At 41.4% G+C, this 14,664-nt stretch overlaps 1 protein-coding gene across 2 annotated transcripts in view; it reads right to left on the reverse strand.

The window, feature by feature from the left end:
- Positions 1-1,509: 1,509 nt before the first annotated feature.
- The window catches only part of ZNF277 (zinc finger protein 277), a 37,656-nt gene continuing 24,501 nt past the window's right edge, over positions 1,510-14,664 (reverse strand). For both annotated transcript variants that reach the window (XM_081928991.1, XM_081928992.1), the window contains 7 exons: positions 14,207-14,317; positions 11,364-11,496; positions 7,220-7,287; positions 5,173-5,269; positions 4,116-4,158; positions 3,286-3,460; positions 1,510-2,040 (listed from right to left, as the gene is read on the reverse strand). In XM_081928991.1, coding sequence (XP_081785117.1) covers positions 1,848-2,040; positions 3,286-3,460; positions 4,116-4,158; positions 5,173-5,269; positions 7,220-7,287; positions 11,364-11,496; positions 14,207-14,317 — 820 coding nt within the window. In that variant the 3' untranslated portion in view covers positions 1,510-1,847. The remainder of the gene's footprint in view (positions 2,041-3,285; positions 3,461-4,115; positions 4,159-5,172; positions 5,270-7,219; positions 7,288-11,363; positions 11,497-14,206; positions 14,318-14,664) is intronic.

Genomic DNA, 14,664 nt, shown 5'->3' on the forward strand with positions numbered 1-14,664 from the left:
TGTTGGAGCCAAGAAGAATTGAGCAAGACTTAGCCGCTCCTCTGCACCAGGTGAAAGTGTGAGTCATACACATGTCTAGTCCTAATCACACTCCAGTCATGAAATCACTGGCTGAATTTACACAAACCATTCTCTCCTTGCCAAATCTGGCTAGGTGGCTATTGACCTTCCTAGCAGGAATGGAAAAATGGTATTTAAGAATAAACAAAGCAGAGAATTTGGAGCCTTGCGGACTAAAGCTAGGTGGCGTATACATTTTACCCAAACATGGAAATCTTTGCCAATAAGACGTAGAAGTTGTGGCAAATCTAGGCCTTTGGGAATTGGATGAGGTCCACTTGGCTGCTATCTAAAGTTGCAGGTCCACTTGGCTGGTGTCTAAAGCTGCTTGGTCAACAGTGTTATTTACCCTAAGCAGAACTGTAACAATTCCGAAATGCCAAACTCACTCTGCTCCCACTTCTGTAACAAATATTGTCTTCCCTCTTCAGTTTGGTGCCCCTCAATGTAGCTACATAAAAACCTAAGAAAAATCTGCTGGATCAAGCCAATAGTCAGTATCCTGTTCTCATAACAGCCAACCATATACCTATGGAAGGTACGCTGGCGGCACTAGAGTGCAAGACCACTCTGCCCTCCTGCAAATTCCAGCAACTCGTATTCAGAAGCGCGCTGCCTCCGACAGTGGAGGCAGAACATAGTTAAGAGGGCTAGCTCATGTTCTTAATGTTTCTTAAATTACTGTTGGTGAATTATTCTCTTTACATCTGGTCTCTGGCCACCTTTGCCTCCTTCCTGGCTTATATTCTCCAAATCTTTTCTTTTCAGTTCTAACCTCCACCCAGCCACCCTTTCCCACCTCCATCCCCCTTGACTTGGAACTCTCCCCAGGGATCTTTCAGCTTCCTTCCACTCTGGCCTCTCACCGGTCCAGATCAAGTTCTCCTCTCATTGTTACAACAAGCCTATGCATGTCCACGGCTAAGATCAGATTCGTGTTACCGCATTACTGGCCTTTCCTAAATGACGCTGTGTCCAAGTTAGCAGCAAGGGAAGAAGTGACAAGGAAGCAGTTCGCATACCACTGTGTAACATATGACCAGGCCCAGAGTAGAAATTAGCCTCAACATGAATATTTCACTCTATTATCTCCTGTATTTGCTTTAAACAAGAGATTTTATCTGAATGGAGGAAGCTGAAATCCTGTTCTGCTAATCAGACTCTAAACATCGCGACATAGTATACATAAGGGGCTAGGTTGTCTCCTGTTTACAGCTGTAAAACAGCAGGCATAAAAGTTGCTTGATTGGAGATGTTCCGCTGAAAAAGCATCTATACCAATAAACATGACAGCATGTTTCTAACAGCTAAACTAATTCTGCATCTAGCGCTATAGCTGCAATCCTAAACGGTTTCTCAAAAGCAAGCCTAACTGAATGCAGATCAACTCAGTAAATGTGCATTGTCTTGTAGTAGTAGTAGTAGTAGTAGTAGTAGTAATAATAATAATAATAATAATAATAATAATAATAATAATTTATTTATATCCCGTACTCCCCAGCCGAAGCCAGGCTCACAGCGGCTAAAAACAGTAAAATAATACAGCATTCTAAAATCAATTCATTATAAAACCAGTTAAAATCAAATTGATGGCAACCATTGGGCTAGAGTTCTGTGAAGAATTACCAAAGAAGGGGGTCAGGCTAAAATAAGAACATAGGATTAGTTTCTAATTTATTTTTTGAGCTTCTCTCTCAGAGTGGGTCTATTGCAGCCTGTCAAAGTTACCAAATCACCTTTTGCTTTGCGAGGAAACTGCGTATTCAGAAAGATGCTTCACTTAATTATCAAGGTTCTCCATTATTTATCTCCTCACAAAGAAGTTGATTTAACACACTCGTCCGTTTCAGAGCCTCTATGTTAGAAATATCCTCGCTGATGACAGGCACATCCTCTTTCTGTTTCCCAGCTGTCAATTCATCCTCGCTGTCCGAGAGCGTACAGAGAAGGGTATCGTTTTCATAGGTAGGAAAATAATACCTGGAAAGAACAGGGAAGAACAACGTCATACCTTGTCACTGAAAGTCCCCTTTACAAACATGCTTCTAACTGGCAACATTGGTCCTGCTTCCACACGGCATTACCTTACAGTTTGCATATCCCGGCTGACAAAGCCTAGTGTGGGGTATGCATATGAATATTACAACCATGTAGGTGGGTGCCAATCACATGGGAAAGAGAGACAATTTGAGACCTCCCACATGAATGCAATATTTGAACACATTTCCTAATACTGCTCCCCACACTGCTGGGGAAGCAGTCCCAATATTTGGATGGGCAAGTATACATGCACAGTATGTTTTCTTCCATATAAATCAACACATTTAGTTATTAGAAATCTTAACAGGAGTTTATGGGCTGTTTAAGGTAATAATACTGTATATTATTTCTAAACATCCACCCTGTATTTGATTTATTCCGCTTGGAGTAATGATCTGGTTCCATCCAACTCACTGCACTGTGAGTTCTGGGTGCAGGGCAGGAGTTGGGTCCAATACTCACAGCCAAAGTGAAAATGTAAATTTGTGGTCGAGGACAGCACACTTTCTAACTTTATCCATAACCTGGTAAAAGTCATGCACTCACCAATGGGCATATTGCATTCCTTGTATTATATCACTTGGGTAATACCCAAGCAAAGCGGACATTGCAGTCTGTTCTATCGCCCTTTTACTCTTAAGGTATGTGGCTATCAGATACTACACATAAAACTTATTAAGTCCTTGGAAAAGACAAAGCAGGCCCAAGGGCAGAGAATGCAGAATCCATGTCTCATTTACAAGACACTAAGCTGGTTCTCATGAAACAGTATGTCAAACTATGATTTACTGAGACTTTGCAGGCTCCAGGAGAGGAGCTCCCAGATACTTTGCTCCTCTCCCCAGTACTTTTTACTGATGGGTTGAGCTTAGCTAAGGTTTGGCTTAATGTGTTTATCGTTAAGCTTCACTAATTACAACCTGTAACCAAAGTTCGCTCTTGGCTACAGATCATGGTTAGTGAGAACTTAACCACAAGTCTGGGTTCAAAGGACACACTACTAAGCCAAAGCTTATTTTTCTTGGGGCAGTAAAAAAGATCTGGGGTACAGCAAAGTGACTGTAAGTTCCTTTCTGGTGGGGGAGGGCTGCACATTCACATGGACACACGGCTTACTGTGCCATGCAAACCAGGTCACTATCATGCACTGAGCACAACGCTGGAGAAAAACAAAAACACTCTTACTGTGGCTGATCCCACATGGATCTGGCTGGCAGAAGTGTTATATGTTTGGTCTCTTCCATATGATTTACCAACTCCCTTTTCGATTGAAATTTCTCCTGGCAACTGTAGCATCGACACTGATGGACCTCTCTTCTGATGAAGTTCAACAATTTCACTTGCTGATAGAAATTCAAACCTAGCAGAGAGAAAAGGTTTTTTTTTAAGGTGCAGGGGGAAAGGGGGACTGGAAGACACAAGCAGTGAAGGTAACCATTTTGGCCCATTAAAAAAAATGAAATAAATCCAAATTAGGATAATACTTTTCTTAAGCCAATCAATATATCACAAAATAGCTAACGAGCTTTTGAGTTCTTAAGAAGTCTTCATCGGGCTAGGTGGTAAACAGAATATTGGGGGGTTAGTGGGAGCAAAGAGAAAGCATTTTTTTTGGCTTATGTTCAACCCATGGAGTATGTGTCTAGTTGCAGTCTTGAGATGGAACAGGGAAGGAGGTATCTAAATCTTTTCTGCGGTTTCCCCCAATTCTCCAGAGCTGATTTGGGGAGGAAGCACATTTGAGAGGAATCACAGGCTGCTTTGTTGCACAAGAGTAAATCCTTGCACTAACAGAACAAGAACAATACATACTGTCCTCAATCTGCTTACTACAGTGATTTCTTGAGAACCACTATATGTATCTCATGCTACCCTATTAAATTCAGGAAAGGTAAGAACTGCCAAAACTGAAACATTTGGGAGTGACATAGGTTGACTTCTGGTCCTGCCCTTCTAAGAAGACACATTTCTAGCAGCGGTAGAGGTCTCCAATACAGTATATGTTTTTTACTCACCATGCTCAGCCTTAATGTTTAGCAGGTCGAATCCATGAGCCTCCTGGAATTTGGGAAGAGCAAAAAGGGCTTCTAATTGTGAATAATTAAGAATTTTTCAAATTGAAAACACCTGAAGTTTATAAAGAATAGGCGCACCTTAGCAAATATGCTGTGATTACAGGCTACGGACTACTGCTGTATGAGTTCTGAAAATTCTTCATGCTACTATTGTTAGGATGTTACAAGCAGCATCACAGGAAATCAAACTACCGTTCCACCTAGCAGAGGACTATTTTATTCTGCATGGTATTTGCCAAGCTTGCTCCTTGGAATTTGTTAACTGTGAACACCAGGGATTGAAACTCAGGCTTTCAGTACTCAGCGTGCATATTCTATTAAGACAGACCTATTAAGAGAGACCTAAGTAGGATATAGGTCTCTCAAGTGGATTACTGAAATGGTAACCTTTACAAGTGGGGCCCTGCAACAAAATGCTGCAGTGTGCCATGCTTCTGTTCAGGGTACCTGTGACTCTAAGCCACACCCACCCACCCCGCCAGCCAGCCAGTATTTTGTGCCCATTGAGCTTCTTCAGTCCTCGCTGGGTTGTTTCTCATTTTCTTCTCCATTTTGTGTTTTATCAGAGAAGCCTGGACAAATTGTACCCAGTCCCAGCTGCATTAAAATATTTTATTTATTTACTACACCTGCCAATAATAACATAGCATGAGTACAAGAAGACTCGAATCAGTATGATGATGATGATGATTCTAATCTTTCCTTACTATAAATGCAAAGTTTTAAACTCTGCTAAAAGGTGGCCAAAACATTCTCTCTGCTGAAACTAATAAAGTACAGAGCAGCCTTCCCCAATATGGTGGTCTTCAGATATTTTGGACTGCAACTCCCATCAGCCCTGGTGGGCATAGAGAATGTTAAGGAAGTAGTCCAAAGTATCTGGAAGGCACTTTGTGGAACAATGACATAAAACAGTGGGGTTTTTTGAACTAGAACAGGGCACCTGAATGCTAATCCAAAGCAAGATCTAATACAGAAAGTGGAACAAGCCTCTTACCTCCATGTGAGCATAGAGCTTTTCTGTAGTGTCGGCTTGCTTTTCACAGAAAAGGCACACTGCACAAACCGGATGCTCTTCCCAGCCGGACCAATCTCTGCAAAAAAAAGCAGCGCAAAAAGCCAGTGAAGTTGGTGATTTGCAAAGGTTTCTGAAAGATATGGAGATGCTACAGACATGGGACCCAATTCTGCTTCAACTTATCCAACATGAAAGTAAACGGGAATCAACTTCACAGACTGTCAGGCAGTTATGTCAATGCAAAGTACAGTGGTACATTGGGTTACATACGCGTCAGGTGACATACGCTTCAGGTTACAGACTCCGCTAACCCAAAACTAGTACCTTGTGTTAAGACCTTTGCTTCAGGATGAGAACAGAAATCGTGCTCCGGCGGTGCGGTGGCAGCAGGAGGCCCCATTAGCTAAAGTGGTGCTTCAGGTTAAGAACAGTTTCAGATTAAGAACAGGCCTCCGGAACGAATTAAGTACTTAACCTGAGGCGCCAGTGTAATGCCCCTTTCTGTGGAAACCGGAACGGAGTTGAAACGGGACAGAAACCTATTTCACAAGAGTCTTCACCACCTGCAAGGCAGCCATGGTATTCCCCCACCGCCGTTTTCACCCCAGAACTCTTGAGCATTCCATAGTCACTAAGCATACTTGGTCCTCACTGGATGAGTTTTGATGGTTCTTTTTAGCTTTTCATGGTTTTTTCATGTAAACATTGTTTGAACTTGTACAAACCTTGGGGCTCTCTGTTTCTCACTGGCCCTTGGCTACATAGCTTTCGGCACTCAGCATCTGACTGCTCTAACGGGGAGTGATAGCATAGGCTAGCTATAAGAATGCATGCAATACTGGCAGAAATCAACCCTTTGAACTAAATGAAATGTCCTTTGGAGTAGGTCTTACCATCTGCAAGGTTGTACCATTACCCAAGGTAACGGAATTCCACAGCCCTTTCACATCAGGCTGCCATGGCCCCCCTTGCTAATCTGTGGCCGGGCATCTCTTCTATAAATCTAACAACAACAGGCAGCATTCTTTCTCCTGGTTATGCAGACATGACTAATGCTTATTATTTGATAAGGCAAATCTTTACAGTGGTACCTCGGGTTAAGTACTTAATTCGTTCCGGAGTTCTGTTCTTAACCTGAAACTGTTCTTAACCTGAAGCACCACTCTAGCTAATGGGGCCTCCCGCTGCCACTGCACTCCAATTTCTGTTCTCATCCTGAAGCAAAGTTCTTAACCTGAGGTAATATTTCTGGGTTAGCAGAGTCTGTAACCTGAAGCATATGTAACCTGAAGCATATGTAACCCGAGGTACCACTGTACTGCAGAAGGGTATGGGTGTGTTTACTTGTAAGGAACAAATGCAAGGTAAAGAAATACTTCATTTCCACAGAGGGTGGTTTGCTTCCAGTGTGCAGTTGGACAATGCCATCTCTATGGTAATCAAAACCATTAGCTAGTGACCATGCTCCGAAATAACAGCTAGAAAAGGAATTGTTTTTTATTCCCACCGGCTCAGTTTCGCCTCCTCTTAACCCCCATTTCCTCTCCAACCCCTAACCCTAAATTTCTGAGAACTTTAAATGAAGGAATAAAAAACGGCTGCAAAATTTTGTAGTGCACTGGGGCCTAGCTTTTCTGTGCTATCTCCCCTAGGGCACTTGCCCCTTTGCTTTGTTTTCTGACTCTCATGGGGGTTATGAGAAAATTGGGGAAATATGGTGGGCTCTGCTTCTTTAGAAGGGCAGTCCATACAGTTTATTGCTATGCCCTAACTGGAAAGGACATACATTAAAATGCAAAATTATTATAAGTGGGGTGGGAATACATAACATGTTGAACTGTATCTTCTATGGCTCTGCAGCTCCTTGTGGTTGCTATAAAACACTAAAAAAAGCTGGAAATCCTATTCATCAACATTCTCGGCCATACCGACATTGTCCCTGAATGCCCCTTTTTTTTACAACATAATGTTGCCAAGCCCGCAGAACAGATTTCCCACCACTCTAAACTTTAAATACAACCCTTACTCTTCCTGGTTGTCCAACAATTCTCTGTCATCTTCAGACTGAACCTCTTCCCAGGTCTTGCCAAATTCCTGGAGGCGAAAGAAAAACGCACAGAGCAAACATGAATCCATGATACTTCAGCAACAGTCAATGCTCCAAGTCTGAGTCAGTGGATGTAAATAATTCAAAATGAGGCCACTCAAGGTCATTTACAGCTAAAATAAAAACAGCTTAAAACACAGAAAAGAAAGCAATAATTAAAAAACAAACATTAATAGAACTAATATGTATATATGTATGTATCTATATGTATACGAGACCTGTTAAAATATACAGATCATCACACCACTCCTCTCCTTAAAAATAGTCAGTTCCCAAAACCAGTCAGAATAAGTTTTCACCTACATGTCTTACATTTTTACATTTCCAGTAAAGCATTTGCCTCCTTGTAATAGCTTGTTAGAGTTAAGATACTGTTGTTTTACTGTGGGAAAATGTACTGTATGTATTTATTTATTTTTATTGTTAGCCTGCCACAAAAGCCTAAACTGGCTGGTTTGGAGTATAAGTTATGTTTATTTTGTTTTTTAAATTGTTATATTTTGTGTAATTTCGCACACCACCTTGAAGGGTCAACTGTCCCTCAAGGGGTAGTCTATATATCGGGTAATAAATAAATACAATAAATATTTAACTCAAAAAATATATATCATGAAGATTTCTAGGACACGAAATCTAATATTGGGCTGGGTTATGTTAAAATTCTGACTCTTTGTCAAGATGTGATCCTGGGTAAGTTGGAGTGCCACAGATACAATCCACTTTTATTTTATATCCTTTTCTGGCAATGCATGTTTTTTTTCCTGGGGGTGGGGAAGACAGAAGGGCCATTAAGTTTGAAGGAGCTACAACACTGAGGAGTAAGGGAAAATGTTTAAAATAATAGTAAAGCACCATCTAGCTACTCTAATGCTAAGTGTATTATTAGCTAAATGCTTAGATCAGGAGTAGCCAGGTGGCATTTTATTTTAAAGGGCTTTCGCCTTATTCACACAACATTGTAGGTCCTTCAGACACAGTGTTAGTTATTACCACTTCTAGGTATGTTGGCATGTCCTACCCTTGCTCCTTATTAAATAATAACACAGAAAAGTCATGGAGACAAGAGATTAAAATCGAGTCTTACAAATCTACAACGACCCTATTGCAATATTTTATAGCAAATGAAAACACACACACACAAACAAAAAAAGACCAGTCCCATAGCTCCATCAAAGCTGCTACAGCGTGTCAGGTAAACGGCGCACAGACATACATTTCTTAGAACAGCCTGTAACAAGATGTCAGTACAGATTAGGGAATTTGGATCCTGTAATTAATTCAGAGATGCTACTCTCGAGGGTAAACTCTCCAAGTGCGGCAGCCAGATTCATTAACGTTACCAGGATAGTGAGATAACTACCGGTGCTTCACATTAACACCCCTCTCACCACACACACCCTCCATAGTACCACGCAGCCTCCCATGTTGAGTGGTGATGTCGAGCAGCTAGCTTTTTAATGAAAAGCTAATAAACAGGAGTGGGAAGGGGGTGGTAGAGGAAGAGTTCCCTTCCCTAACCACTTACAGTATAATGGTATCAAGTGGGGATGCGGGTGGTGCTGTGGTCTAAACCACTAAGCTATTGGGCTTGCCAATCAGAAGGTCGGAGGTTCAAATCCCTGCAACGGGTTAACTTCTGTTGCTCTGTCCCAGCTCCTGCCAACCTAGCAGTTCGAAAGCACACCAGTGCAAGTAGATGAATAGGTACCGCTGCGGCGGGAAGGTAAACGGCGTTTCCGTGCGCTCGGGCTTCAGTCACAGTGTTCCATTGTACCAGAAGCGGTTTAGTCATGCTGGCCACATGACCCGGAAAGCTGTCTGTGGACAAACGCCGGCCTGAAAGCAAGATGAACGCAGCAACCCCATAGTCGCCTTTGACTGGACTTAACCATCCAGGGGTCCTTTACCTTTTTTACCTTTTTACCTAATGGTATCAAGTGACCCCAAGTTTAGAATAGACAAAAGCTTTAGATCTTTTAGGCTACATCAGGTTTTAAGTAATTTCCAGCTATACTGGAAGCAACGGGGAATTTTAACTCTTTCAACAAGTTCACTGCAGGAGAATTACAGAAGCAAACTGCCCAATGGCTTGGGCTTGCTCTCCACTACTGGAATTAAAAGTCTTTACAGTGGTACCTCGGGTTACATATGCTTCAGGTTACAGACTCTGCTAACCCAGAAATAGTACCTCGGGTTAAGAACTTTGCTTCAGGATGAGAACAGAAATTGTGCTCTGGCGGTGCGGCGGCAGCGGGAGGGCCCATTAGCTAAAGTGGTGCTTCAGGTTAAGAACAGTTTCAGGTTAAGAACGGACCTAAGTTCTTAACCTGAGGCACCACTGTTTTAACAGGACCATTTCATTATCTGCATAGGCACACAGGCACTCATGTAGTACGGCAAAAGGGTGAGCCCAAGGGCCAGGCAATCCCCTCCTTCCCCCATGCTCATTTACCTCTTCTTATTCCATGTGGTTGGTGGGGTTACACAAGCCTCAGACTTACTCCTGTGTCCTGGCATATTGAAAACACACCTAAACTTTGTGAATAGCCCCTCAGACAGGCTTAAAGCAAGCCAGGCCAGTTAAACTTGTAAATTGCCCTGTGGTCTTCCAATGAATGGCAAAATATAAATTTAATGAACAACAACAACAATAAACTGTGACACAGAAAACTACTTTAGAGTAACTAGCACACAGGATCTCCTAGCCATAAGGCACAAATAATCCCATTAAGTGAAATTCTAGTACACAGGCAATACTAGAAAAAATATTACTGCTATTACAGTAACTCTTGAGTTTTATATAATATTTACTGCCCAATAAAAACACTCTTATAAGGCAATAGCATTACATTTCTGTCTTCTTAGAAAAATCAAACATGGTTTTGAAGAGCTGGTTCATGACCTCCAAATGCTTCAGGGTGTGCAATAATGAACGAGAGAGGCTACACATCTGTCATTTCAATTATGTCAGTCCACATTCAGTTAAAGAGAAAGGGAAAGCTTTAATAGTGGCTGGGAAACTAATTCAGCCTTAGTGAAATGCCAGTGAGATACCGGATATCAGAATGTTAGCACTGCAGTATAACACCTCCAATGCCTTGGGACCAAAGAACTTAAAAAGCATTCCTCAGTATCCACCATCCTGGGCCCTATGATTAGTAGCGGAGGCCTTGTTGGTGTTGACCTGTCTCCCCCTCATTATTAACATTTGGGGGGTGGATTTAAAAACATGCCCATTCACCTTGGCTGAAAGAGGCATTTCTGTTTCTTGGCCACAATGAAATGCTCGTTTTCTCACTTAGTCTTGCAGAACATGGCCAAAGAACAAGCAAGAGCAACAATTACCTCATCCACTCTACATTTTACCAGATTCTCCAAAAGAATATCATGAAAGACTTAACCTTACAGAAATCAAGATATACTATGTCTGCAGCATTTCCCTGATCCACCAAGCTTTTAACTCTATCAGAGAGTGAGTGAGAGAGAGAGAGAGAGAGAGAGAGAGAGAGAGAGAGATTTGTCTGGTATGACTTGTTTTTGAGAAACCCATGCTGAGTTTTAGTAATCATAGCACCCTTTTTCAAGTGCTCACAGGCTGACTGTTTAATTATCTGTTCTAGAACCTTTCCTGGTATCGTTGTCAAGCTCCCCAGCCAGCAAAGCACTTGCATCCCATTGATTTAAAACTGGTGAGATTTAAAGCTGATTCAGTTTGATAGCATCATGCATACAATTTGCAAATCAGGCTGCAATTTCAGACATTCTTACTAGGCAGGAAGTCCCAGTGAACTAAAAAAATGAGTTGACACATAGAGGATTGCACTGTCAGTCAAATAAGAGTTGAATATACAGTGGACGCTCAGGTTGCGAACGTGATCCGCGCGGGAGGCACGTTCGCAACCCGCAGCGCTGTGTCTGCACACGCGCAAGTCGTGATTCGGTGCTTCTGCGCATGCGCCAAAACCCAGAAGTAACCCATTCTGGTACTTCTGGGTTCGGTGTGGTGTGCAACCCAAAAACGTGAAGCGTCTGTAACCCGAGGTATGACTGTACATCAACTTACCAGATAATTAATGATATAAAATCTGTCGTATTCTCTGTTTTTGGCATTGATTCTGCGATGCTGCTTCTTCCTCATGTGATCCTTGAGCGTGTTCTTATCTCGAAAGGTTTTTTCACAGTACAAACACTGCAAGCTAAGATTAAAAGTAAATAAATAAAATTACAAACTGGTGCTAGGGACATTACTGCAAGGAGCCAGCCAGTTACTTCAAGTAACTATGATGACAGCAGCTTACTTTGAGAAAGCACGGTTAGATAAATTTAAAGAGAGAAAGCCCCCCCGATTCAGGCAGTTCGAGGTTTTCAGGAGCATATGCTGAATTAGAAGGCTTAAGGCATGCGTTAACGCTCTGTTTCAGCAGCTGTTTCGATGCAAACTGCTTCATAATCTTGGAGCACCCTGCAAGAGCTGACATAGCTCAGTTGGCAGAGCATGAGACTCAATCTCAGAGTCGAGGGTTCGAGCCCCACCTCAGACAAAATATAGCTGCCTTGCAGAGGGTTGGATTAGAAGACTCTTCTAACAACAATTCTGTTATTCTATGATTACTTGAAGGCACAATGGGAAGACAAACATCGCCCAATGTCAGTTGATTGACAGGGAGGTGACCCCACCCATTTTTAAAATTTGTCCCTGGAGGGGGAAAGCAGATAAAGAATTGGCTCACCAGAGAAAAAACATTAATCCCTTAATCACTGCCAACTGATGTAGTGTAAATATGTAAAATTAAATCATTTTTGGGGAATTATTGGTGGTTTGGCCGTGTAGAATTTATACGACTGCTGATTTATTGGTACTACTGAGCCTTTTTTTTTTTTTACATGTTTACAATAACTTTTATAAATTTTCTGTATTGTACCCTTGTACAGTATTTGACACTGGAATAAACAAGTTCTGCAGCCATGGAGGCAAATATACATATAAAATTAAAAAAACCCTAAATTTATGTAATAACAAAAAAAAAAAAAACAATAATTCAAAGCATAAACCACTGCAAGCACAACAGGCAGAGCTACTGAGCTTTAGCTTTGGCATCATTTGGTACTGGATGAAAATGCCCTTCAAGACAGAAAAAATGGATTGACTTAATACAGCAAGAATATTATTTTAAAGATTGCTTATTGCAAGAGTGTTACAGTGTGGAAGAACCTTAGTAAGTCATGCTTCAGGTAGATTTGGGCAGAGTGACTCTGCTTGGCATTAATATAACGCTGATTGATCAGATTCCCATATAGCTCATTCTGCCGCCTGAGCAAGAATCACAAGGACCCTTTGCGCGGCTGCATGATTCACAGATCAATGTAACTGAACTGATTTGAAGAACATTTTAACATGTTAGCATATTGCACTGGTAAGTAAAAATACTGCCCTCTCTCTAACCATCACACACACACACACACACACACACATTTCCTGCCTTTAGGTGCCCAGATTGGTCAGGGATTGCATTTAGAGACCATCTCCAACTTTTACTGTTAATTCATCCATAGAACTATGAAACAATATTACTTATTCAGTTCCCAGGCTCCCTTTTATAAGCTCTTAAAAATCCATTTTCTACCAACTGAGTCAGTTGCTTCTGAATACTCAAGGACCTATACATCAAGCTCTTTTTTTCATAAACACAATTCGGAGATAACTGAGCTGCTCCTTACTATTGATTTAATTCCATACTTTTTTAAAAAATAAATAAATGCAAGAAGCATCCTCCCCACCTCCTTTCCAGTAGTGACTGTGGATGTACAATGGGTTGTTTTTATTTAGTGGATTTTCTGTGGTAAGGGGAAATTCAGATTAATGTTAAGGAAAGTATGGTTTGGGATAAGCATTTTGATGAAGACAAAACCATGTTTGTAAAAAACTGCAGTGGTTCCGCAATGAACGCACATCTGGAAGCATCCCAAATCTTTGTACAGTGGTACCTCAGGTTACATATGCTTCAGGTTACAGACTTTAATTTTTTTTAAAGTTTTAAATGTTTAAAATGGGACTCTAAGGAGGGGGTAGGGATGGGAAGTTCTGAGATTCAGAGGAATCTCTGTATATGGATATGTATTTGAATATTTTATCATTTTGTATTGTAAAATCAAATAAAAATGATTTCAAAAAAGGAAAAAAAAAAAAAGAATTGGTTAATAGTGAGGAATCTCTTATTCCCATTCTCTTGTTCATTTCCTGATTCCCACATTGTTGGTTGCCAATAGCTTTCACCCAGCCTTCTTTCGGTGCAACTTTCCTCGTTCCCGGTGATGTGTCACACATTAACTTTCCCCATTTCCCATGAACTTTTCAGTAACGTCTTATCAGCTGATAAATCAGCACCAACATTCCGATCTTGGCAGAGTCGCATCCATGAAGATTTCAGCACCTTGGCTGTTCCATTTATTAAGAAGGGGTCTTGTTCCATTTTTTCATATGCACTACAGTGGTACCTCAGGTTACATACACTTCAGGTTACATACGCTTCAGGTTACAGACTCCGCTAACCCAGAAATAGTACCTTGGGTTAAGAACTTTTCTTCAGGATGAGAACAGAAATCATGCTCCGGCAGCGCGGTGGAAGCAGGAGGCCCCATTAGCTTCAGGTTAAGAACAGTTTCAGGTTAAGAACAGACCCCCGGAATGAATTAAGTACTTAGCCCGAGATACCACTGTATAAGTGACACTACTTCCAATTCTGATATACAAAAGCTATGGGACCTGGGCTCAAAGAGGAATGGTTTAGGTGAAGCTAATGATGTGAAGAACCCCCAAAACAATATACAGAGTCTCTCGTGCCCACTAACTTTATTTGTTACCATTATAATATCCAGTCTTTCCGTAAACTTGGCTACTTAGCGTACCTGTCTAGTTTCTTCTGTAGAAGTTCCAAAAACTCCTCACAGTGTACAATGTTATCTGGCAGCCCAACATTGAATGCATGATCGTTTGCCATGTGATTGAGAAGGTCTGATCTACAAAGGAAGAATTCAAGCAGAGCATTAGTTCCTTTAACATACTTTCACAGCAGCTTCAAAACATGGCTCTTTGGGTTGGTGGGTTGTGGGGGGAAGAAAGAGGCTGGTGCTATGGTTTAAGGAGCATCACTAAAAATAAATGTCCTTTCCCCCCTTTGTAAGTGTGCCTCTTTTCCCTGCAGAGGCCAACATGGAGAGAGGAAGAAAGCCCAAAGAGTCTTTCTGAAGCGGCTCTCTGTACTCGGAACACTTAAAATAGTATAAAACCGCAACTAAGTAACTGCACTGTTTCTTTTTTTGCGGCTAGACAAATTATTTCCACTTAACTGAAGAAAATGTGGATT

This window comes from Podarcis melisellensis, assembly GCF_964234715.1.
Source record: "Podarcis melisellensis genome assembly, chromosome: 10".
NCBI classification, from domain to species: domain Eukaryota; kingdom Metazoa; phylum Chordata; class Lepidosauria; order Squamata; family Lacertidae; genus Podarcis; species Podarcis melisellensis.